The 26,600-nt window shown below is 37.7% G+C and overlaps 1 protein-coding gene across 3 annotated transcripts in view; it reads left to right on the top strand.

Annotated features, from left to right (window-relative positions):
- The window catches only part of LOC149771191 (calmodulin-regulated spectrin-associated protein 1-like), a 124,145-nt gene that overhangs the window by 81,650 nt on the left and 15,895 nt on the right, over positions 1-26,600 (top strand). Inside the window, exons 12-15 of one of the 3 annotated variants that reach the window (XM_089948757.1) lie at positions 3,523-6,700; positions 7,337-7,461; positions 11,809-12,029; positions 18,022-18,087. In XM_089948757.1, the coding sequence (XP_089804883.1) occupies positions 3,523-6,700; positions 7,337-7,461; positions 11,809-12,029; positions 18,022-18,087 (3,590 nt within the window). Of the gene's footprint in view, positions 1-3,522; positions 6,701-7,336; positions 7,462-11,808; positions 12,078-18,021; positions 18,088-26,600 lie in introns of all 3 variants that reach the window. The other 2 variants (XM_089948756.1, XM_089948758.1) reach the window with 2 other exon arrangements.

The raw sequence follows: 26,600 nt of genomic DNA, 5'->3' as shown, positions 1-26,600 counted from the left end.
ATTCATTTAAAACAAATTAGGTACTTTTAGCTACATTTAATGATGCTGACCTGAAAATTTACCAAGTTGTTACAGACTGAAAAAATTAGAAATGCCATGTAGATATATAAAAATTGGAAATTGTGGATAGGTCTCGTAGTTTTAACATACTAAAATGCATCTGTAGCTAGCTAGATATACAGTTCCCTTTCATCATTAATAAACACTTATCCCAAATTTAGGACCTTGCTCAAAATTAAAAACCAGAACAAACAAAGTGAAAAGAAATAATGAAGGGTAACAGAGCCCATTTTCCTTTTGGTGAATCGTGTTTACAGACAGAAAGGTCAAAGGTCATAATTTTATCGCTATCCAATTCAATCTATTATTACTTGCTTGATCATATACAAGAAGAAGAAAAAAAATATGTCAACAAATTTACTTTAAATACATAAAATAACATGCCAGGCTTCATCCGAGGCCATTTTTGCATTTGTATTTCATGTGTAAAAATGACTTGGCCAAGGAAATCGGACTTGAAGCGTAGAACAGGACCTCCAATTAATGACTTCAGGTATGCAAAATACAGATATGAAGACACAAACAAAATATAAAACATTAAAAACAAATTTTACTTACAAACTAGTGATAAATAATCCATGGATGGAATATCGGAGGCCATAATACGTCTTGGATTTACATTGAGTCATGTGGCATAAGTGTTAGGCCAGCCATTGCATATGGCTTATTTCCAGCATACTTTAAAAAATGCGGTAATCTCGCATGATGTCACAGAAAATAACACTGTTTAAACAGAAATAAAGTATAATGAACTAGCTTTAAAGTGATGTCGAAATTGTATTTAAAATTGAAATTTACCTGAAAAATTGTCATTTTGAAGTTTCATAGTGTAAAATTTGAAGCATAAACAAAACTGATTTAGATAGTAAAGATATCTAAATGTAGATCATACTCTCTGCTTTACATTGGTTCTAAATATAGTAACATGGGAAATACCATGCATAATCCCAATCCTTACAATGACATGTATGTAAGCTTGCAACGTTCGGACAAACCATCGCTGCACAAATTATGCCCTTTGCATACCTCAAACAAACATATTTTTAAATATGAAAATAAAAGAGAAATACAAAGATTTATGCATAAAATAATAGAAGAAAAGTAGTTCTTGTGACAAATGTATATATTTATTGATTTTATGAATAGTGATGGCATACAATTTATTGTTCAAAATGTGCAAAATTTTGACTTTTGCCCTGCTGGCAGCCCATTGATCTGGTCAGCTAGGGCAGCTTGGAACACGTACTGTTACCATTTGCAGCATGAGTATCAGTGTTCAAAGACCTCTCTTGCTGTCAGATCTGTCCCTTGTTCAGATCACCCAAATCAGTCGTTGTTTACATTTGGCTCATTGGATTACATAATTGATAAATAAGGTAACAGGCAAGTGTATATGCTTTATCCTCTAGGGTTCCCAGGTGTTCAAGTGGTCTAAAGTGCTCACCTGTATAATGCTCACCTTTATAAATCATTGCTATCTCACCTCTGTTGACATGGGTTTGAGCCTCTGGTTCAGCCAATGTGGAAATGTGAAAAAGCATGCCAGTAGCATACCATGGATCAATGGTTCTTACAAGGGTTTTCCTGGGTTCTCCCTTTTCCAGTTAGACTGGCCAACATATATAGCTTATCTTGTGCTGAGAAATTGTGTTAAACCTAAAGGAAAAACCCCAACTAAAACCTTGTTTCTCCATGTTCAGATTTATTGGACAAAGAGTTTTAGCTCAAAGCTTTTATAAAACATTAACAAAGAGAAGAGTATGTGGTCGTTATTTGCAGATAGTCAATTTAGAAATGAATAAATTATTGACCGAATAACTGCAGCAAAGGTGGTTATAACAAAAAACACAAATCTGATGTAGCCAGCATGTGTAATTCAGATGTTTGAGTACAGTTGGTTTACATTTGATAATATTGACAATTGGAATTATTGGTGCAAAAGGCAATTTGTCAATACTAAGTTGCCTGTCCTTTGATGGAAATGTTTCAGTATTATGGACAAATGCTCACATCAGGATGGTACAGCATTAAAACTTTTCATGTACATTGAACCAGGCTCTTTAGAGATTAACAAAGAGACATAACTAGCCACTTGAAAATGTATATTTAAACTCTATTATGAGATAAACGGGTCTAAACAAATGACAGGCTTCAACTATCAAGGTAAATTACTGTTTTTCTAGGTTATCCATGCTTCTGTTTACATGAGTCAGTTGGCAAGCACGTTTGTGAGTGAAACCAGATTTGCATGCATTGCTCACAGTAAGCTGTCTCTCTTGACCGTTAGCTTTTGCCACATAGCGCTATTTATTTGCAGACCATAGTTATATCGGCTGCCTTAGACTAACCTAGCATAATTCACTTGTGACCCAGTCAGATGGCTAACCTAATGCTAGCCTTGTGCCATTCATTTGCGGCCCATAGTTAGATTGCCTGCCTAATACTGACCTAGCACAATTTACTTGTGAACATGTGACCCATTTAGGTGGCTAACCTAATGCTATCCTAGTGCCATTCATTTCCAGCCCTTAGTTATATTAGCAGCCTAATGTTAACATAACATGATTCATTGGTGACCCAGTTAGATGTCTAACCTAATGCTTGCCTAGTGTCATTCATTTGCAGCCCATACTTTGTTCTGAATCACAGACCTGGATCAGACTTTGTGGATGGCTTGCACCTTGGTAAGGAAGTCACTTTGACAAAAAAAATGTTAAATGATTTCAACACGATTACTTTAGTTTTTGTCACATACCTTGACTGAACTTTTGCATTTAGAGTAACTTAGAAGCCTACTCAGTGGGGGGGGGGGGTCAGAGGAAAGGGAGATTGTCACAGGTCAAGGTTACTGGCTGAATAATGGTTTCTGCAAAGAAACTTAATGTTCCTTAAGAAAGAAACCTATTGATAATTGATGTAAAAAGGTCTAAAGTCAAGGTCACTGATTGAAGGAAGGAAAATGTTTTTCAACATAATAACTTTAGTTCTAGACTTTACCGTACCCAAAGAGTGTGGAGGGTTGGTTTTTAAGATATGGGAGAAACCTTTCAATGTTTGGGTCATAAGGTTAGTTTCATTGTAACTTGAAAAAAAATGATCTTACACAATAAATTTGGTTCTAGAGTAAGTTTCTTCAAACATAATGACTGGCTTGTACTTAGAGAAATAAACAAGCCTTTAGATTTTAGTGTCTTAGACTCAACAGTCACAGACATGACAAGACTTATTATAAAGTATTGATCTCTGCATGGTAAGTTTAGTTCTAGACTGCATACCTTGACCTTGACCAAAGGTTGAGGTCACTGTGACCCAGAGTCAACAGTGCCATGTTAGTGCATTCATTAGGATGCATATAATTTGTCCTTCATGGTATCCTTGCCATAATCTTAGGAGGTATTGAATAAGATTTTCCATCATCTTTAAAAGAGTCTGCTTTTGACTTGATCAATATTTGTTTTTCAGCCCAAAAGAGCAGAATGGACTCCTGGACACTACATCCCTTAGCAAGGGAAGCAACTTACTAGCTAACGTCAGCATTGATTCAGAGCTCAATGAAAGTTTTTCAAGTGAAAGTATAGATTTAGGGGAATTTGAAACTTCTCCTAGGACAGTCTCTGCACGCACATATTCTAAATCTGAAAATTTGTGTCCTCCAGATATTCGAGATTCGTCACATCCAGATTATTTGGAAGTTGAGAGTGTAAATTCAGGTGTACCTTCAAGGACATCTAGTGTTGAACAGGCAAAATCAAAGGGAGATAACGTAGAGCCACTGTTGCCAGCAAGGATTAAGCCAGCAAAGGAAAAAACAAATAATCATACAAAGGAAGAAGAAAGGGGAGATGATGAATCAAAAAGATCTCCAAAAATTTTAAAACCTGGTGTAGAAACATTTTCTGATGAAATTAGATCAGAATCAAGTGGCTCAAATTTTGATGATGATAGAATAACTCCTTTACCAGAGGATCAATTGACTGCAAGGAGTGAATATTTAATTCCACCTGTACAAGTTCAGGTAACTCCAGGGACCCAGCAAAGGAAAGGATTTGAAGCATTTCTGATCACAGGTAGCATAGGAGATTCACAGATTATTGAGAGCCATAGGTCTGATGCATCAAAGGAAACAGGACACAGTTACACAGTTGCTGATCACATTCACACTCCCGAGACAGCAAGGGCTGCTGGGATACCTGTTGTGAGTGACGATAGTGATATTAAAGCCTCTCGGGAAGGGAGTGTCAGTAGTCGAAGCTCAGGAGATTTCTCGGACCACGAATCTCGTAAAATTCACAAAGATCATAAAACTAGGGAATCTGATGAGATGAAAAGACAGTGTGATACAATACTCAGTAAGGTACAGGTGACGGCTACACCAGAGGCATATAGAAGTCTGAAGCCAGTTATGGTGAGTGATCAACCCACAAAAATATTAGATAATCCAGAAAAGGCAAAAAATACGACAAGCTTTGCACAAATGAAGAGACTGAAGGAAAATTTAGGTACCTTTGATAATTCTGGTTTTGTATATATGCAACATGGAACAGAGGGACTACAAAGTCCGCTCAAGGAAACTTGCCCCAAAAAAGTTGAGAAGAGGACAACATTTGCACCTCTGCCAAATCAGACAACATGGCAAGAAAATGCACAGACCAGCAACTCCAGTCCTGAGGATGCATGTCAGAATCTGGAGAATGGAGGAGGTGATGTGTCTCAGCCAGTCCCTGGAGAGCTGTTGAAGATTCGGTTAAAACTGGAAGAGAAAAGAAAATCTATTGAGAAAAAGAAGAGACAGGCTGAAATTCAACAACAGAAAATGAGACAACGGCTTGGGAAAGCTGCATTTCTGCACGTTGTTGCTAAACCGAAGGAGAAGTCAATGGAAGAAGACGTTTCCGAGGAGACTGATGAAAGTAGCCTCTCAAGGAGTGAACTTTCAACATCAACAGGACAAGGTTCCACATCGCAATTATCATTTAGAGAGAGAAGTAATGAACAGCAAATAGAGGCCTCATCTAACTCCTCAAGATCAACTCGAGAAGATGAATTTGAGACCCCACCTCAGTCACCAACCCAACAGCTCAAGTCTTCTCGTGCTTTCTCAAGAGAGGACATTCAGCAGACAATAGAAAATGTTCGGAAGAAATGGTTTAAAGATGAAGAAGATGTAGGTCCTAAGCCAGTTGCTTCTGATCAAAGCGAATCTTCTGGAATGTCTAGTTCACAGTCATCATTAGAGAAAGACATGTCTAGAAGTGGAACAGAGAAGGGTGATAGTTATGATGAATACAGTAGTTCCCTAGATAGGTTGAACAGAAGCTTAACAGACTTGCAGGGTGAAATCATGAAACTGTCCCTGAAAAAAGAAAAGATACAAAGTTCAGCATCAGATGTTTCAACTGGTGCTAAAAGCAAGGTTTCTTCTCCAAAAGTTTCACCTCCCAGGTCAGAATCAGTAGAGTCCTGCACACGATCTAGATCGGGATCACGATCACCAACAAAAGCTTTGGAAGCGACAAAGAAGACATTACATGCAGCTCCAGAGAGCTTTTCTCAAGGAAGTGAACCTGAATACCTTGGTTATCAAGCACATACCGATGCAGGTCCATTTCCCGATAGGCCATATATTCAGAGTCAAGGTCATGTGATTCCACCTGTTATGTCACATGTACGTATGATGTCTCAGCCTCAAGCCAACACCATGACACATGCACCAGCTTATCCGCATGATTTTCAGCCATATGCTTTACAAAGTCCTTCCCATATAACGGGACCAGTTTACCCCAATCCAAACCAGTATGGTCATGTTGCACCCAGTCTTGGTATGCAGCCAGGTGGCCACTATGGAGGGTACATTATGGGGCCAGGGGCTCAACAGCATATAGGGATACCCCCGTATCAGCACTCCCCATCTCATATGTATCCTAACGGACCTAGTCAGATGTTTCCACATGGGTATTCTCCACACACAATGCATTTGACCTCTCCTCCCAACCAGCCATACCCTCATTCCATGTATGGATCACCCTCACAGCCAGTGCCCCCTTATCAACCATCTCTTCATTCTGATGTTTCACACACGGTCTCAAGTCATCCTCAACATTCCATGATGCCTTCATCTCATGTTGCTGACTCAGCAGTTCCATACTCTGGAAATGGTTTCCAACCTAGGCCAGAACTTGTTCAGATTGCCCAGGAGTCTCCTTCATCAGTGGAAACTGTGATGCAAATTCTGAATCAAGACTCACAACCCAAGACGCGTCCTATAGAAAAAGAAGTCGAAGACTTGCAGTACACACAGGACCAGGCTTCATATGATTCTAGTGGATCAGAAAGACTTGGTGATAGTTCAGCTCCAGTTGATAGTGAACAGCTGTCATTGGCCAAACCTGATGGAGGTGGCTTTTTTGTTTCCTTTGGTGCAGATTCACCCAGAAGGCAAAAGCCAAAGATGAAAGCTCACAAGGAGAAGTCAAGTGTTCCTGAGCAGAAAGTAATTGCACCACAGCCAGATGAAAAACCATTTGAAACTGGTCAGGAACTGGACAAATCTGGATTACAGCAGGACGATTCTGTTCTGTCTGAGCAACACACGCCAGGAGTTGGTTTCATGATAGGACAAGAAGAAAGTCCTGTTGTCAAGGTAAGAACTTAAATGGTAGGTTGCTAGTTTTTCTATATAGTGTGGAAAATGACTTACTAGGTAGATAAGATATGCATACAACAAGATCATAACCTTCTCCTGTTAAATATATCATGATATCATTATCTCTGCCCACTTAGATTTGTCACTGGCCATTTTACTCTTTTCCTAATAACTACCATCCATTCAGCTTGGTCTTGGATACCCTATACCGACGTATCATTTATAGTAAGTCTGTCACATGCAATTTGAACTCGTACCTGTAAATTTACTCTGACAGTACTTTAGGACCTTGAAGTTCCTGATTTACTAATGATATTACGACACTGTTAAGAAACTCGGTCATATTTCAAGGCTTCGTTAAAACAGTAATGTAAATAGCTGCATGAATGAAATCATCTTTTTAATAGTTGACAGTAACAAAAATAAGTATCTCTTTTGATGTTAGACAGATAATCAGTATCGGAGGTAGATTCCATTATGAATTTTGTTTTGCGCACTAAAAAAATGACCAATTTTGTTCAGGTGCTCTTTGTATAGAGATGTCAGTTAAGGCAGGTTTCACTGACCACTCATGTAAAGGTGTCACTGAATTAATTGTCTTTCCATGTTAAATATTTATATTTCGATAAAAAGGATGACTTGGACATGCAGAGAAAGAAAGAAAAACTGGTTCAGATGCAGCAAAGGAGAAGGGAGGAACAGGAAAGAAAGAGAATGGAGAAAGAGGCAGAACTGGCAAGGAAACGGGAGGAGGAAAGGTGGGTTTTACATCAGTTGCAACAAATACAGTGTTCCCATACTAGTGGAAAAATGGTGAAAAGATTGGGAGTCCAGTAGGTTTCTTCCAGTTTTTTAGCAAAACATGGCCAAGTTTAGGAAAGCTGGGAATTTGTACAAGGTACAATAGAGCAGTTGCTATATATATATATATATATATATATATATATATATATATATATATATATATATACAATATTAAAATTAAATAATATTAATTGAACTGATTACAAATTTTTTGTCTTCAGTTACCAGGATATGTGGATGTTGCAGAACTCTTCAGTCAGTCACTGCATGTAGTTAGGCTTGCAAGTTTGGTCAACACCATGTCCACTCAGTTAATCACATATTTTGGAAACTACACAACTGACCTCTATGACACATATCCAGACCATTATCTCCTTGCACTGGTCAACCATATAGAGCAGAAACAATTATGGTGGTCAGGCAAACATTGAATTGGTGAAAGTTTACATAGATACTAATTTTCTTTCGTGCATGCTGAGGACACTACATAGGGACAGTTTCAGAAAGTGGCTATTCCAATTTTATAAGACCATTATCTCAATGCATCTTTATATCTTGCAACTCAAATATAAATGAACATCATTGAACTGATTTATAATTCACTAGATTTTACCAAGTATTTAGACCAGTTATATCAAGTGATGCAGAGAGCATCATGTGGCCCTTTTGTGTGCTTTGACAAGAACTGTAAACAATGGCTAAAATATGGTTCTGTTATTTATTTCTCGAGAACTGTTGTTATTTCAAAAGATGTTATTGAAAGAATTGTTATTTCATATTATTATAAGAATTAAACTTAATATTTTATGGATTCATGTCATAAAACTTATAAATCGATTATATAACATACAGAAATAAAATTTGCTTCACTACAGCCGTTCATGCTGTGAGTAATAGATTTTCAAGCTTTGTGACTATAGAAGCTAAAGAATGCTGTAAAATATGAAATTCGGTTCTTAACCCATTCGGCCCTGATCCAGTCTGTAGGCGTGATCCGGTTTCTGCATTCATTGGTCGATCCCGCCTGTAGTCGTGGATTGTTTACTGCATTCAGTGGCCAATACCGTCTCCATGCATGATGGATATATGTTGGATACAATGTCTCTGATTGGTTAGAAATGGTTTTTTTTTCCAAGAACTAAACAACTATTAAACCACTCAGAAATGATTTTACTTTCGTTTGTAGAAATTTGAATTGTTCAGAAGCCAAAGGTTACTGTTTGAGAGCAGTTTCACTACACGTGTTCTGTTCATGAAAAATCGTAAATGATGGCGGACGTATGAGTGATTTTTGATGAGAGCAACAAGGTGGAGTTTCTCAGGTTTGATCTCGAAAATGTTGAGCAAGCTGAGGAAAGATATGTTCAGCAGTTGGATATTTTGCGAGATTTAGATTTGGACATAAAAGTTTCTGAGACTGAATTGTCAGAAGATGAGGATGCTGACGGCGATGATGATAGAGTTCTTGCGGATAAACGTTGCACATAATTTTGTAAATAGTGTATAAATAAGTTGTGAAAGACTTGGACAAATAGGGAAAAAAAATACATCACTGTGTAGACAAATTCATTTGGAATAAATGGTGAAAATTTCATGGATTTTAATCGGATATAAGAAGATACATTAAGGTAAGAGTGAATGCATGTGCACGATGTTTTCAAAATTTTTCAAACAGGTAAAAACTCTGGGGCACAAGCAGCTAGACACAGCTTAGTGCTTCTGGGACATAACAGTGCGGGGGCCGAATGAGTTAAATAACATTTGACTTAGTTCCTTATTCAAATTTGTATATGGATCATTTGCTGTATAGGACCTTGATATGTCCCTCATTTGAAGCTTTGATTTCCAGACCTGCCAACACTTATGATTTGACTTGCAGAATAATAGCAAAAAATATAGAAATACAAAAAATTGTCCCAGTTAAGGCTTTTTCGTGTTTGATTTGGATCCCAGTTTTATATTAGATTAGATGGAGTTTGTCAGGGAACCAGACTAATTTTTGCAGAAGTACTTCAGATGCTGTAAATTGTAAATATTTTTTCATGCAGAATGTCTGGATGATTAGATTGATGCTTTTAACATATTCTAAAACTGGCATCTAACAAATGATACATGCTTGAGACAAAAAGGACAATAAGCCTCTTATAAAGTTTAAATAGCACAAAAGATTAAAAGGGAATAATCTGATTCTTCTGGGGAAAAAATCAGGAGTTTTAAAACTTTTTTGGGCTTGGACGTTTTTATGGAAAAATCACGTGATGTCAGCCAGTACATTTTGGTTGCCTTAATATTGCCGCAAGTGAAGATAAGGATAAACCCAAGAGACTATATCAGTCAGATAAACCTAAGAGTCCATATCAGTCAGACAAATCTAAGAGTCCATATCAGTCAGATAAACCTAAGAGTCCATATCAGATAATCCTAAGAGTCAATATTAGTTAGATAATCGTAAGAGTCCATATCAGTCAGATAAACCTAAGAGTCAGTATCAGTCAGATAAACCTAAGAGTCTGTATCAGTCAGATAAACGTAGGAGTCCATATCAGTCATGTATCTGACTTTGTCTCCTTTTTTTTGTGCTCAGTAAGCATTATAATTATACATGGCAGGGGTTGTTGAAAAGTTCATGGATATTGCATATATCAATCAGTTAAAAAGAACCTGTCTAAACATTCTGTACATTGTTTACTAGCTATTTCTGAACATCTGTTTAGTAATTTTTAAATTATTGTAACTATTTTATAAAATAGATGAATATTTTAGGGTCATGTAAGAATACCCAGGGCAAAAGATCACAAGTTGTGCCATGTTAAGTCGTGCACTGAAATTGTCCTACATTACTTTGATCATTCTTCTACTGTATATACATAATACACCTGCAGATCTGGGTCTATGCAGTCTGTTAGAAGTAATCAGTAGAACAAGCAACATAGACACTGCTCTGCTGGTACATTATGAAACATCAGATCAGTGGCCATATTGTTTTGACTTGAAAGTGAGTAAATATGGTAACTTGTTCAAATTGTAGGACTGCTGCATATCGACAAATTATTGCTTTAGTAATACAGGTGTCTTAACCTGTATGGCCTTACTGTCATCAGGTTTTTCTTGCTATGGCTTCACTTGAACTTTCTTGCTCTTCATTATAATTCAGTGTCAGTTGTACTTTTAAATATTGCCTTTCCCCTTGCTCCCAGCTCAGTAAGTTACATTACACAGCCTGATAAATTTTAGTTGTATCTTTTGTTTCAATTGTCAGTTCATTAAAGTTTAATTTTACAATTGGTCATTGCAGCATTAAAACTTCTCTTGTATTTGTGTGAGTTGGACTTCATGTGTCACTCAAAGTTTTCTTTGATTGGTACTTGTTGAACCTTTTTAGGTAATTTTCTAACAGCCCGAAGTCACAATTTAACCCCCTCCTAGTGTAATGCAATGCTACAGTACTGAGTCACCATAAGTAAAGAAACTGGTATCTGCCAAACCTGACACAATTTCACAAATTTTTATTTGGAAATGGTTGGTATTACATGTAGCAGAGCTTCATTAAGGTAGCTCACTTTGTTTCATCCATAGTTACATGCTCTATGAACTTTTGGATAAGCTTTTGAATAGAGTTACAAATCCACATATTGCCTCCCCCCCCCACCGGTGGGGGGCGATAAGGGTGAGGGTTGGATAAAAATTCTAAGATCCTTTTTGCATATCTATCGACATCCTTCTCATTTGCATTCTGAGTTGGAGGGCCTGATCTTGAGCAATGTAGGATATCAAAGCACCTGAAATGACTTAACATTTTGTATTGAATTATAATTCTTGCTTAGAAGTTGAGTCAAACTACCAACAAGACAGAACTTGATCTGCAGTCACATAATGCGCTATTGGATCAGGGTTATTGTTTGTCCAAGTGATTACTACTAACATATTGCATACATTCAGATCTGCCAGCACATTATGCAATGGCAGGTCTGGGTCTGTGCAGCTTGCACTTGGCTTCGAGTATATATCATAGATGGAAGAGTGCCCCTCCTCCTCCCCCCCCTCCGATGGGTCAAAATTCTAAAACCATTGTGTTCATCTTCATATCATCCCAGTTATATCCTAAGGTTGCATGTCTCCGTTGGGAACTGTGTGGAGTTGTGCAACGTTATTCACATACAAACATAGGGACAGGCAGGATCACATGTTCCCAGCCTTAGAACCATCCTTTTTTGTGTGTATGACAATTGTTTCATTTGTACCAGTGTGGATGTCAGTTTAAAAACAAAATCATTTCTAAAGTTATGAAATTTCATCACCAGGCTTAAGCAGGATGAAACAGAAAGGAGGAAGGGAGAAGAAAAAGCTCGACGAGAAATCATCTTCCAACAATACTTGCAGAGAAAGGAAAATGAGGACGATGGATATTTGAAAAAGCCTGACAAGACTAGTCGTCAAAAGATGCGTCCGAAATCCATGTACACAAAGGCTTTAGATGGTCCAGAGAGGATCTCTAATGAAACTTATGATGCTTCTATGTCAAGTGAGGATTTGTCTGCTAGAGCTTTTACGATTAGTGCCACCCCAAAAGGTGCATGTTTTTTGCTTGCATTACCTTACCTGATAGTTATTTTTTCACCTTTCTTAACATTGGATTTGGGAATTATCAGAAATATGTACATGCCTGTAACAGGACCCAGCAGTAGAAACATAATTTCTGCGACCTAGCTGCATAACAGTGCATTTTTCTCAAAAATATACGTACCTAACAGAAATAATAGACTTTGTTCATAGCATGTCATGTAGTCCAATAAGAAATTATATCCGTCTGTCCAACAGTTGTATTTATTGGAACTTATAATAGTGTGTGTGTGTGTGTGTGTGTGTGTGTGTGTGTGTGTCAGTGAGTATTATCTTAAAGCATTGCTAGCTTCATGAATAGTTACAGCTGTACTCTTATTGAAATATTGGGTTGTTAGATTTATTAGAGGAAGTAGAATTATCAAAAGGTTCAGTTACAACCATTCAAAATAATCGGTCATGTTGGAAATACGATACCGTATATACTCGTTCATTAGTCGAGTTCATCTGCAAACTGAACAGACTCGGAATAATCAGTAGAATAAAGAACATAGAGCATGATCTGCAGGAGCATCATGCAATGGCCGATCAGGGTCTGTGTTGTTTGCGTTTGGACTTAACTTTTGAGTGAGCATATATGGTACTTTCTCAGACATTAAATGCCATGTTGATCACCATATAATGTAATTTTTCCTTCCAGTTAATTGAATGATCCCCGTTACCATACTCACTTTATAACAGGAACCGTGTTATAATAAAGGACCTTATACTGATGGCAGTGTTGATCTGACCTCCAGTATTGAAAGTCTTGTTATTGCACCAGAATATCGGAGATGTTTTCTGTACTCAGCAATTAAAATGATGAAATGGTCTAATTTTGGATTCCTGGAAATTCATTTTTGGACAGTAGATTATCAGTCCCTTTGACAGGCTTTAGTTTAGAGTTTTACGTATCATATATTGTGAAGCATCTGCAATGTTTTGATTTTCACAACTTTTGTGACTGGTAAGAGGCTACAAAACTCTGAAGAATTAAATACTTAAAACATGGTAGTCATCATTATGTTATTCAAACAAAATTTCAAAATTGCAAATATTGAAATTCAGAAGTTTTAAAAAGCACCAAGTATCTAAAATTTGGACAAAGCAAAAATGATGTAGTATACAGCATCAAATATAAACAGTTTAGATTGGGTACCTTGAATGGCGGAACATTAGCTTCCTAATCCAAGGGTCATGGGTTCGATTCTTATGCAGGTCAGCCCTGGTCAGTTGCCTTGCTCTGTCCTGAAAGGCATTTAGCTCCCATTTGCTTCTGACGACTTTGCAAATAATTTGTTTAAATTACCATTAAAATCCAACTAACCAACATTTTTAGATTGATGAATACTATAAATTTAACTGAAAGATTGTTTCATGTCGCATAAACAAAATTGGCATCTTGTCTGTTGTTGTCTGTGCTCTGTCAAACTTTAATGTAAGTGCCTGCCAGTGTTATTGATGATTGCTTTTGTTGTGCTGTTCTTAAATTCTTCTGCTGATAAGCTTGCCATAGAAATTACTTATATCAAGTGATTGTTATGACAAACTTATTCTTTCTTCCACTCATCAATGAGTTACTGCTTTTAAAAATAATTTAACAGGCTGTTTGTAATTAGTTCTAAAATGATGCCTGTTCTCAAAGCTTGTTGACACTATCGCTAAGCATTGGTTTATCTTAGGCATTTTTCTTTTTGTACCAGTTACAAAATGCATTTGACCACAACTTCTTGATTTTTTGAAATCTCATTTTGAGTTTTAGTTTAAGCTACGACCCTGGCATTGTTGGCATTGGATGTAGACAGCAAGTTTAAGTTTGTGCTTAAGCTTTTGATTTCAGGCTATGCATTTGAATTTCACTAACATTTTCGCTAGTATACGTTTGAGTTAAGCTGGATGTATTGTGTTATGATGTCCTTCTGTCCATCAATCAGCATGTGCTTGTCCGAGCCATAACTTTGTAATGATTGGAGTGATTGCCATGAAACTTTGCCCAAGGATGTATCATAACTTGATGGTGTGTCATATGTAACCTTTACACCATGGAATATATTTTATTGAAACTTGACTCAGTTAAATATCACATACCATAACCATGCACACTGCCTCAAGGCAGGGGTCACAGCAAGGGAAAATGTAATTCTGTGAATTTCAGCCTTGTCCTGAGTATAATATTTGAACATCTGTAGATTTTGTAATGAAACTTTGCCCAGTTTTAATGACCATATGGTGTGTCACATACCATACCTAATCCCCCTTTGTAAGGTCAAGTTCAAGACTAGGAAAAATTTAATTATATGTCTTGTGTCCTTGTCCAAAATATAACTTACGAATCATTGAAGATATTTGAATGACACATTAGCCAGTTATTTATCATATATAAATGGTAAGTCAAATAGTATAGCCTTACTCCTTACCCAAGATCAAGATCACAAGGTTTGTATTCTTGTTAATAGTGTATCACACATCATGTGCATGCCTTCTGCCTCTAGGTCAAGGTTGCAGCCTGGAAAAATATCAGTCAGCTACCGCCTTCCATGTATAGGTGTAACATTTGAACCAATGATGATCATTTAATGAAACTACTTTCTTGTATGTGTTGACTTGGACAGTTTGTCACATATTTGATTATAACCTTGCCCTCAAGTTCAAGGTCACAACAGGTTATAATGCAACTCTCTGGCCTGGTTCCTTATCCAGGCTGTCACTTTTTAACAACTACAGATATTTTGATGAAACTTCATCAAGGTCCACACCATAACATACAATAGACAAGGTGTTTTGGCTACTGTCAGAAAAAAAAAGTGAGAGATGAAAGTTTGCATGTAAGTTTGCTTTTGCAGACAGCAGATAAAGGTTGCATTTAAGGTTTTATTTACGGTTTATATAAAGGAATTTTGCAGTTCGATTTAATTTTGGGGTTTTAAATACCATGTGCCTCACCTTCCATTTTTATCCGATTATACTGACTTGTTTTGAAATTTATGGGGAAAAGTTTGAGTTAAATTTTATGTTAAAAGGTTTTATTTATTGCTTTTAAAAAGGGATTATGAATCTCACTTGCACATGCCTGACCTTATTAAAACATATTTTACCCCATTTTTACTGAGTTTGCGACTTTAAGAAAAGTTTTAGGTTAATTTTTTAATCTATTTGTTGTTTGCAGGGGAGACATGTAGCATATTAGGTTATATTTTGGACTTGTATTCTTGGGGTCATGAGTTCTGTAACCAAACAAATTCCATCCTGGGTCAAATTTTGTGTGTCCTTAGGGGAAAATCAACTAGATTTCATTTCCTTGGTATGACATAGTCAATATTGTGCTCACATTCAGATTAAAACCAGCCTACCAACCAACTTATTGCTTATAGAAAGGAACTGCTAAACCAATGGAGAAGTCGATGGAAGAAGACGGTTCTGACTTATTAAAACCAGCTTACCAACCAACGTATTGCTTATAGAAAGGAACTGTTTTACTGTATTTAATACATTTTGCTGAGTAGACTTTATATAAGACAAATATGTGACAAATTATGGGACAAAAATTTGTAGTTAAAATTTGTTTGATTGTTTTTCTTCTTATATTTAAATGGCTCATTAGAAATTGTATTAGAAACTGTTTATCAATTTCACATTTGTGTATTTATAAAGTTATACTGGCCCTTTGTTGTTGACTTTTGATACAGTTTATAGTTTTATTTTTATTACCGTATTGTTATTGTGAAAAGTCTCAAGTTACAGTTTTTGTTTTATGTTTGCTTTGTCTGGTCATAGTCTTGATACTTTAAGGCAGCTTTCACCTGCATTTAGAGGTCATTAACAGTTTTGTATTATCCATGATAAAAGTAAATAGGGCATGTAGTGTTAACCTCATCAGTCTAACCAACTGTCCATCTGTCATTTTTTTTCCTTTGTTTGCATTACTTTAGATAATTTTTCAGGAACTCCTCCTTGTAGGGTCATCTTTAATGTATGGATCCACCATGGAGAAAACAAAACTTTTGTGCCAGAAGGGGTTATCTTGACTTCTAATTTATGCTACAATGACTCCTTTTATGTTGGGCATGTGGTGTGTGTGACATACAACTTTATTTTTACAGTTATATGGCATTATCTGCTGATCCATCATTGAGTGCATGTATCTTATATGATGTGTGACAGAATCTTGAGAACACAGCTAGTTTGTTTTTCATGGAGGACTGTGAAACTTGTTACATATTATGGTCATCATCTGAAGATGTGTTTATTAACAAGTTACTGTTCCTGTGCTTTTGTGATTAGAGTTATTGCCCCTTGGACTTGCAGTTGGATGTAGTGTATGACAGGTCACCATTAAACTTTTGTTAGTCTTCATCTGAAGACATGCTTGTTGACCATTTGCAGTGCTCTTGTAATTTACGTTGAGTTATTGCCCTTTTTGTCACGCAGCTTAATACAGTGCCACACAGAATATTGTGAACACAACTCATCTTGCCATTTTTTTATGGATTTCCGTCAGACTTGGTATCATAAAAACGTACATATTAATAAATCTTTTTGCTGCTCCTGCAACTTTTTACAAACTGTTCTTGCCCTGTTAGACTTCAGGCTTAATGTAATATAAAGGACTGTTTTTAAATACACTTACTCTATCAGTTTTCATTGGATGGCTGTGAAATTTAGCTCATATTTTATGGTCTTCATCATCAGGTATGTATGTCCTTGTTTGACTGAAAGCTTTTCTCCATCAGGTAGGAATGAGATGTGGGAGTGGATGGAACATATTTTTAAAAAATGTTTTACTGACCATTCCCTGGTTTAATAAATTCATCATTATTCTTTTCAATAACAGCATTATTTTTTCCAGGAGTAAAACATCTTTATTCCTTTCAATTACAGTTTTTTTTTCAATTACAGTATTTTTCCCTGGAATAAAAATGTAAGGGTCCAATTTAAACCCTTTAAATCTCATTATGTCAGTACTCTTTTAAGACCATCTCCTTATGAATGACACCCTTTACAATCTCATAGACTTGGATACATTGTACTGTGGATTCCTTTTTTTGCAGGTGTCAGTTTTGTTTGCTTTGGGAGAAGTTGCATTTTCACTGATATTTAAATCAGTGAAATGGGATGGGGTTCCTATCATTTCTGCCTAAGGAGTTTTTTCGGGGGGAATACTGAAATTCTTCTGTTGTAGCAACCCCAAAATCAGTGCGGAAGAAATTGAAATGAGGACTGTATTGCCATTCATTGGAGTCAGATTATAAAATATTTTTTCAACTGAGCCAATGCATATTTCAGAAGTGAGCTATGCAAATGTAATGAAAAGTCATTGAACAAAGGTTATTATTATCAGTCCTGATTGCTAGATCCTGATGCATAGCATGGATTCAGGATCTGGATTTTCTGTCACTGACAACAAGATGTGATCTAGCACTCAAGATTAAATTACTGTGATGACGATATGTTCTACACCCATCAATTTTCCAAAAATTTAATAAAATCCTTGAAAGCAACTGAGAAACAAGAAATGTTTAATATTTCAATCTTTTTAATGCAAACTTCGATGTAAGTCGTAAGCAAATTGTGATCAGCAGATATGTTCGTGAACATCACTGTTTATGAACGTTAAACTTGTTATTCCTGCCGCATTTGAGAGTTGGTGATGCAGAATCCAAAAACACTGGTATCATTTTTGCTTTTCCAATAAATGACTGTAAATTTCATGCTCTTTCTTGAGTAAAAGATTGATAGGTGTACCATTATTTTTTTTTATTTTATTATACTACATATCTTGGTATGCAAGAATATCTGCTTTGTATCCATAACCTAAATCCGCAACTACATTGATCTTTGCCTATTTTTTTTGTTGCATGCGCTTGACCCTGGTTTTATTTTCAGTTGGTTGCATCTTTCCTCTGCTATTATTTCAGCCAGAGCACCTCCGCGGAAAAGTAGGCTAGCCCCGGCCTCCTCTGCCGGAAAAATGCGGAAAGCAGGTGTGTATTCCCCATCCACCCTACAACCAAATGGTGGCATTAGGGCTCATTGTAATAATTCAGCTTAGTATAATTGTAGTGGACATGTGTAAAAGTTTGCATCATCAAACTAAGTATAAATATATTCATAAAAAATTGTTCACATCTTTTTTTAAGGAATTAATTTTTCACATCATCTTTTTAACTGGTTATTTTGAAGTGACATCTGTTGATGCCTAGTCGACTTATTTTAACCTTGTTTTAGCTGTGGTCTTTTTTGTGTTGACCCATGGGATTTCAGTTAAAATATTATATTTATCTATGTAAAACACGCACTAGGCTGCTTGAAAACGTGCTGTAAAGCAGAATGCAGGCTACATGTGCTATATTTTTAATTAATTTTTTAAAGAAACAAAAGGAGTTATCCATAGCAGTAGTAATGTCACATGTATAGGCTTGAACTTCCTCACAAACAGACCTAATATTTCATGAACCACCCCTCAGGAATAGGTCTTCTTTAAACACGCCAGTTTGTGTTCAGTGTGGCAATTAAAAGATCTGAACATTTTTGCTTTAAAATGAATTAATCATAGCTCTTGATTAAAGTTAAATATTCATTTTTTTAATAGTTCAACCTAGAGTCAATAACGCAGAAGGTTGCTGCCATTTATAATTTTTGTAACAATAAAATTGGTGATGATTGGTAAGGGTGTGATTGATTAAATTGTCATTTTGTCTAAAGGTTTTGATCAAAAGTACTGTTTGATGTGTTGAAAATTGATTTGTTAGGCGTTAGTCACTGGACATTTTATGATAGTTTATAAACAAGTGCACACAGTGCCAGACAATGATCCATGGATTTACTTTAATGGGGTGGTACATAATAAGATGGGTTCAAACCCTGGCTGAGTCATATCAAAGACTTACAAAAATGATACTAACAGCTGCCTCGCTAGGCGGTCAGCATTAATTGGTTAGTGTTAGGACTGGTGGGCCTAGGGTCAGGATAATGTGACTGAGTGGGACATCATGCTACATATATGTAGCATGATGCCCCGGTGCTAGACATCACTATAAACTGCCAAACAGCAGACATCGTAGCAATATGACTGAAAAATTGTTTAAGCTACATTAAAAGTCCTAATCACACACACACAATAATATGTCTTTATCACCTGTGGCCATTAAACAGTATTGATTGATAGTGTTTTCTATGCTGCTTAGGTTTGATTCTAAATGAATTTTTGCCCTATTTGATACAAATTAATGGATTCTATGAGATTTCTTTGATACATTGCTGGTAGTGGTATTTTCATGACGGGGGGAGGGGTGGGATTACAGTAGTTTCAATAAGTGTACAGTCCACAACAAAGATGGAGGAAAATTGTTTATTTTGGCCTCTTCTACACACACACACACACACACTGCACCCTTTCATCTCTTGGAAACCTAATTCACTGCACCCTTTCATCTCTTGGAAACAAAAATCATGCACTGCACCCTTTCATCTCTTGGAAGCAGGAATCATGCACTGCACCCTTTCATCTCTTGGAAGCAAGAATCATGCACTGCACCCTTTCATCTCTTGGAAACAAAACTTATACACTGCACCCTTTCATCTCTTCAAAACAAAAATCATGCACTGCACCCTTTCATCTCTTGGAAGCAAGAATCATGCACTGCACCCTTTCATCTCTTGGAAACAAAAATCATGCACTGCACCCGCACTGCAACCTTTCATCTCTTGGAAACAAAAATCATGCACTGCACCCTTTCATCTCTTGGAAACAAAAATCATGCAATGCACCCTTTCATCTCTTCAAAACAAAAATCGTGCACTGCACCCTTTCATCTCTTGGAAACAAAAATCATGCACTGCACCCTTTCATCTCTTGAAAACATAATACACTACACCCTTTTATCTCTTGCAAATAAAAATATGGTTGCATCCGGCAAAAATTACTTTATCAAAGAGTGTGTGTGTGTGATTTGGATTTTTAATGTAGCTTTAACAATTTTTCAGTCATCGCTACGATGTCTGCAGTATGGCAGTTTATAGTGATGTCTAGCACTGGGGCATCATGCTGCAGACATGTAGCATGATCTCCCACCCAGTCACATTATCCTGACACGAGGCCGACTAGTCCTAACACTAACCTTTTAATGCTGAGCGCCAAGCAGGGCAGCTCTTAGTACCATTTTTGTAAGTCTTTGGTATGACTCGGCCGGAGATGAAACCCACGACCTCCAAGGTGGATGCTCTAACCACTAGGCCACTGGAGTGGTTCTTTATCAAAGAGAGTAAACCCCTATGGTGGCACCCATTGTTATAGCTGATTGACGTCTATACTGTGCCCAGATCCGTGCATGCTTTAGAGTCAATTAGAGTTAAATACTTAAATTCAAATTTGGCCCAGAGTTGTACATTAGTCAGTGTACAATGTTACGGTGCATATGAAAGAATGCAAATATGTTGGATATTCAAAAGTTGGTGTAGGTAAAGTGTAATTTCAAAGTCCCCTATTCATTCTAGTTGTGAAGAGGGATGAACTTGCTTATAAAATCTTACCTGGAAAATAAAAATAAAAAATTCACAAGAAATTTTAAGCTGAATAGTTTATATACTTCTCAGTCAGCACATTATGCAACTACAGGTAGATTTGCATTTGCATAGTGAGTATAGGCAGTAAAACATAAATATGATGGGATTTGTCAGGGAGTGTGTTCTGTCTGTTATGGATGGAACGATTTAAAAAACAAAATATAAACAATTTAATTTGGTATAAAAAGGTCTAAAAATGGGAAAAAAGTATAAAAGGTTAGATTTTATGATGATTATCATCACAGCAGTAGTAATGAAGTAAGTGTCATAATATAATATAAAATCTTAAACAAATCTTTGAATGTAAAAGTGTGTCGAAAGAAAATAAACTCCTAATGCCACCATATGTGTTTGATCCTGGATCTGGCTTCCTGAAATATTCATATATTTTTATTTTGTCAACCAAAATATATAACTATCATTACTTTTTAGTATATATATATATATATATATATATATATATATATATATATATATATATATATATATGTATGTACATACATACATACATATGTCCTTTTGCTTACCATTCACACCTCATATTCAGATTTCCATTGCCCAGACAATTGGTAAGCTGTGGACAATGAGAAACTTTGGTCCATTTAAACAGCACGAGAAGCTCACAGTGGCAAGTCACATTTACTTGCACCGCGAGTAATTGATTTAACACTTTTATGCATATTCATAAGAAGGTAATCATGGCACATTCAGCCATAGTGATAAGAAGCTTAGCAGATTTTGGCTTGTGATGATAGACAGTTATAAACCAGCTTGATATCCCATCAGTCGATGGTTCTTATCAGGGTTTTCCAAAGTTCTTTCTCCACTAATTATACTGATGACCATGTATAGCCTATCTTGCACTGAGAAGGGTCCTAAACCTGAAACAAGAACACAAGCCAGCTTGATTTTAATTTATCTTGAGGTATACTACAAATTAAACTGTACAAATTTGGAAGAATTTTTCAAAGTGCAATTAAATGTTTGCCCTGTACTTCAGTGGTTCACAATCAGATATTGTGAAAGAATTACGAGACAGGTGATACTAATTAGTAAAACAGCACAAGGACAAGGTGTGATTGACTCCAATCAAATGTTAAACTGTGCTGACATGCATGAGACTGTACTGGCTCCAACCATTGTTCCAATCGAATTTACCCACAGAAGGTAATGAATGTTATTGATAGATTGGGTAGTCACTGTTATTGGCCGCAGCTATGGTATGGATAACCAGATGTTAGATAATTTTTTAAAAATTAGTAACAAAAGAACATTTTAAAAAGAAAACTTATTAAATGCATATATCCAAGTTTGTACTTACATTTCAATTCAAACAGCTTGAACATTTTAAGATTTACTTGTACTGTCAGCTAATTTTTATTAGCTTTGAAATGCATTTTGATTACCATGAGTTTCATTGAAACCTCTATGGCAAAATCAAACCAACTAGCATTAAAATCAGTAGTAGTAGAATGGGAGAAATCCTGTTATTTCTTAACAAAAGTATGTGTGTCATTAACAGCATGTATCATCCTGCAAATGTGCACCTTGTTTGAGGTAATGTGAAATTTGAAATAAATCTTGTATGAATAGAATAATTAACAGCATGGTATTTTATATATTGATGTGCATCATGTTTGATAGAGTTCTGCTGAGAAATTTTGAAGAGTTTACAAATGAGATCAAGGCTGAGAAATTTTGAAGTGTTTACAAATGAGGTCAAGGTTTATCCATTTCCTGTGTGTTGAAATTTTTTAAATACTAAACAAAAATGTCCTGTAAGCATTTACAACTAATCATTCAAATTGATTGTCTTCTTATATACTTGTATAATTTTTTTTCGCAGGATCATTTTTAGTGGTTTGCACAAAGTTACTGTTTTTTTGTTGAAATCTTAATTTCTGTCTATCCTTCACATTTTTTTTTTCTTTTTCTTGGTTAATTAATTTTCATTAGGTTGTATGCTGATAGGTCTAAGGTGTTTGTCTTCACAGACTGCTCAAATTTCACCTTTGTCCCCAAGTTCAAGTTTTCATTTATTAAAGTGGGTATATGAGAAAGTTTGCCAGTAGCTTTTCATGGGTTGGTGGTTCTGCTTTGAGTCTTTATATACTGGCTGCCATGTATGGCATATCATTTGCTAAAAAATGGCATAAAAACTCACAAAACCAGACCAGACATACTTAATACTGTAGGTTACCTTATATACATAAATATGGGCCCCGAGTGGTCTAAAGTGCTCACCGTTCCGGATCACTGCCATCTCACCTCTGTCTGCGTGGGTTCGAGTCCAAGGCTCGGCTAGCGTGGGCATGTGGGAAAGCCAGGTCTCAGTAGCTTCTCGTGGGTCGGTGGTTCTTCCCTGTGTTTTCCAGGGTTCTTCCTCCACTAGTTATACTGGCCGCCATGTATAGCCTATCTTGTGCTGAAAAATGGCGTTAAACCCTAGAACAACAATATACATAAATATAAGTTAGATCCAGCTGAAAAGAGCTTAGACCCAGAGTTTTCATTACATAATGCACCAGAAGATGTGGGTCTATGCTGACTGTTAGTACTCGTCAGTGGAACAAACGAGGCCATTATCTAACGGTGCATCATACAATGGCAGATCTCAAAGCTGAAGATCAAAAACACAACCAGCACTTGAGTTCTCACAAAAGTGCTCACAGGTATCATTGTAATGTTCCATGCTGTAATAGAAGAGAACATACCATGATTATACCTTTGAAAAAATGAAGTAAAATATTAAAACGTGAATTTCACCTGACAAAGCATCTTTAAATGGCATTTATTTCTTAGTGTTGCCACCAATTAGCATTTACCAGTATTTTTCATTGATCACTCTTTTGCCATATATTGATATTAATAGGCCATTGAGAAAATATTTTTCCCAAAAATATATTACAGAATATGAGTTCTTATTAAATGTTGCAAATTTCTTGATTTTGATTTTTAATCTCCACACTAACCACTATTCTTAATAATAAAATGAAAAATACATCAAGGTTTCATTTCAGTAATATAAGCCAATTTTTTGGGTTGTTGAAACAAAAAGCAAAAGGGATCCACACCAGATTCTAGATTATAAGAGGGTTTGTCAGTTATCTGGGCGTGAGTTATTGAGGGTGATGTGTAGGTGTAAATCATTTCACTGGTGGAGCATTTTCTGTTCCCATTAGACTGTTTCTGGCTGGTTTCTGTGTTACGATCATCATCTTTAGTGGCTCAGTCTTGCGAATAGCGCCCTTGCAGTGTCATCTGTCTCTGGGGTGTTGGCATCGTCTGCTGTGGCTGTGCAGGCATATGTGCGAGTGACAGTCCATGTTGCAGTTGGTGCAGACATACTGGTAAGCCTGAGTTACTGGGGCTGCTGCCGCGTTCTTCTTTCTCTCACATTTGTATGCTGCCAACTGGCCTCTCCTCGCATCAGCAACTACTATGCCCTTGCTTAACGTCAGTCTCCAGGTGCCTCAGTCCTCGGCCAGCTCTTCCCAGCCGTTGGGTGAAATGTTGCATGCCTTCATGTCCCTCTTGCACACATCCTTGAAACAGAGTGAGGGGTGGCCGACTCTTCTGGTACCAGTGGCCAGCTGTCCATATATGATTTTCTTTGGCAGCCTCCCTTCCTCCATGTGTTGGATGTGTTCCAGCCAACGAAGGCGGCATTTGCTCAGCAGGGAGTAGCTGCTGGGGGAACTTGCATGCTGCAGGATCTCACTGTGTGCAACGCGGTCTTGCCAGCTGATTTTCATGATGCATGTTAGGCACCGTATATGGAAGGAGTTGAGCCGGTGCTCTTGCCTCATGTAGGTGCTCCAGGTCTCACTTCCATATAGAAGGGTGCTGAGAACGCAGGCCTGATAGACTTGGATCTTGGTGTGCTCTGTCAGCGCGTTGTTTTCCCACACCCTCTTTGTCAGTTGTGTCATGATGGTGTTTGCCTTTCCAAGCCTTCCGTCCAGCTCCACATCAAGTGAGAGAGTGTTGCTGATGGTTGACCCCAGGTAAGTAAAGTTGTTGACTGCTTCCAGGGTAACACTGTCAGTTTTGATGGAAAGGTCAATGGTGGTATCTTGCATGCTGACTTTTATCTTTTACAGGCTGATGGTGAGCCCAAACTGCTTGCAGGCATCAGTAAAACGGTCTCCCAGTCTCTGGAGGGCATCCTCGGTGTATGTCACAACAGCTGCATCATGTACAAAAAGCATGTAACTGATGAGCACTGACCTCACTTTGGTCTTCAAACGCAGTCATGCCAGGTTGAACAGCTTCCCTTCGGACCTGGTGTGTAGATATACGCCATCAGTGGTCAAGTCGAAGGCATGGAACAGGAGCAGGGAGAAGATCCCAAACAGGGTTGGTGCCTGCATGCAGTCCTGCTTCACGCTGCTGTTGATTGGAAAGGAGGCTGAGGAGGATCCATCATACAGGACTGTTCCCTTCATATCGGCATGGAAAGAGATTATCATGCTGCAGAGTTTTACGGCAACCAATCTTACTGAGAAGTTCTAAAAGGCCCTTCCTGCTGACCAGGTCAAAGGCCATGGTGAGGTCAGTGAACATCATGTAGAGTGGTTGACCTTGCTCTCTGCTGTCTTGGAGTTGTCTTAGGGAGAAGATCATGTCTGTCATCAACCTGCCTGCTCCGAAGACACAGTGGGATTCCGAGAACACAGTCTTCTAGCAACTGCAGCCTGTTGAGTATGATGTGGGCATACACTTTACCAACGATGCTCAGGAGTGAGATCCCTCTGTAATTATTACAGTCACTGTGGTTGCCCTTGTTTTTGTAAAGGGTCATAATCATGGTGTTGCGCATGTCTTGGGGGACTGCTCCTTCCTCCCAGCAGAGGCAAAGTAGCTCATGCAGCGACTGAAGCAATGTTGGTTTCCCATGTTTGATAGCTTCGGGCAGGATGCTGTCACTACCTGGTGCTTTGTCATTTGGGAGGGAGTCAATTGCTCTGCTGAGCTCCTCTAAGGTGGGCACATTGTCGAGCTTCTCCATGGTGGGCAGTTTCTTTATGCTGCTAAGGGCCGCATCGTTGACTGACATTTCTCGGGAGTATAGCTCTGAGTAGTGCTCCACCTATCTGGCCATCTGTTGCTCATGGTCAGTGATCTTCTATCCCGTCAGAGATTTCAGGGGGTCAACCCCTTTCACTATAGCGCTTAGAGCCTTCTACATGCCACTGTACATACCTTGGATGTTTACTGACTTGGCATTGTACTGGATTCCTTCACACAGTTGTTGCCAGTCCTCATTCGTGCCCTGTCTAGTGATGCATTGCTTGCTGCTCTGGGAACTTCTGAGAGCAGTGAGCATCCCTTCATTAGGGCATTTTTTGTAAGCTATGAAGGCTTTTCGTTTGTCTTCGATTATTGGTTCCATCCTTGATAGATGTGCGTTGAACTAGTCCTAACTGGGCCATTCCTTCTTGCCAAATGTGCACATGACTGTGCTGTAGATGGCACCCTTCATGGCGTTCCACTTGGCTGTGGCATCATGCTCTGGCAGGTCCTGGAGAGCCTGGTCCAGACCAGACACATACTCCTCCACCTTGGAGGGAACCGACATCTGCGCAGTGTTTAAGTGAGGGCGTCATTTTGGTTTTGAGTGGCGTAGTGTGTGTGGCTGTAGGCTTACCCTGCTTCTCACGAGGGCATTTTCGGAGTCGCGTTCTGCACTGTGGTAGGTTCTGGTGGAGAGGACGATGTTAAGGGCAGAGCGTCCAGTGATGACCAAGTCGAGATGGTGCCAGCTATGAGACCTGGGGTGTTTCCATGACACTTTGTGTTGTGGCTTATACTTGAGGAAGGTGTTTGTGATGCACAGGTCATGGTAGGTGCACAGCTCCAGCAGTCTCTGTCCTTTTTCGTTGGTCTTTACAATGCCATAATGTCAGAGGCAGGTAGGCCATGACCCATG

The sequence above is a fragment of the Sinohyriopsis cumingii genome, unplaced genomic scaffold, assembly GCF_028554795.1.
Source record: "Sinohyriopsis cumingii isolate HCF-2022 unplaced genomic scaffold, ASM2855479v2 utg002073l, whole genome shotgun sequence".
Lineage (NCBI taxonomy): Eukaryota > Metazoa > Mollusca > Bivalvia > Unionida > Unionidae > Sinohyriopsis > Sinohyriopsis cumingii.
The sequence above is the reverse complement of the archived record's forward strand: the minus strand, read 5'-3'. Positions and strand labels throughout refer to the sequence as shown.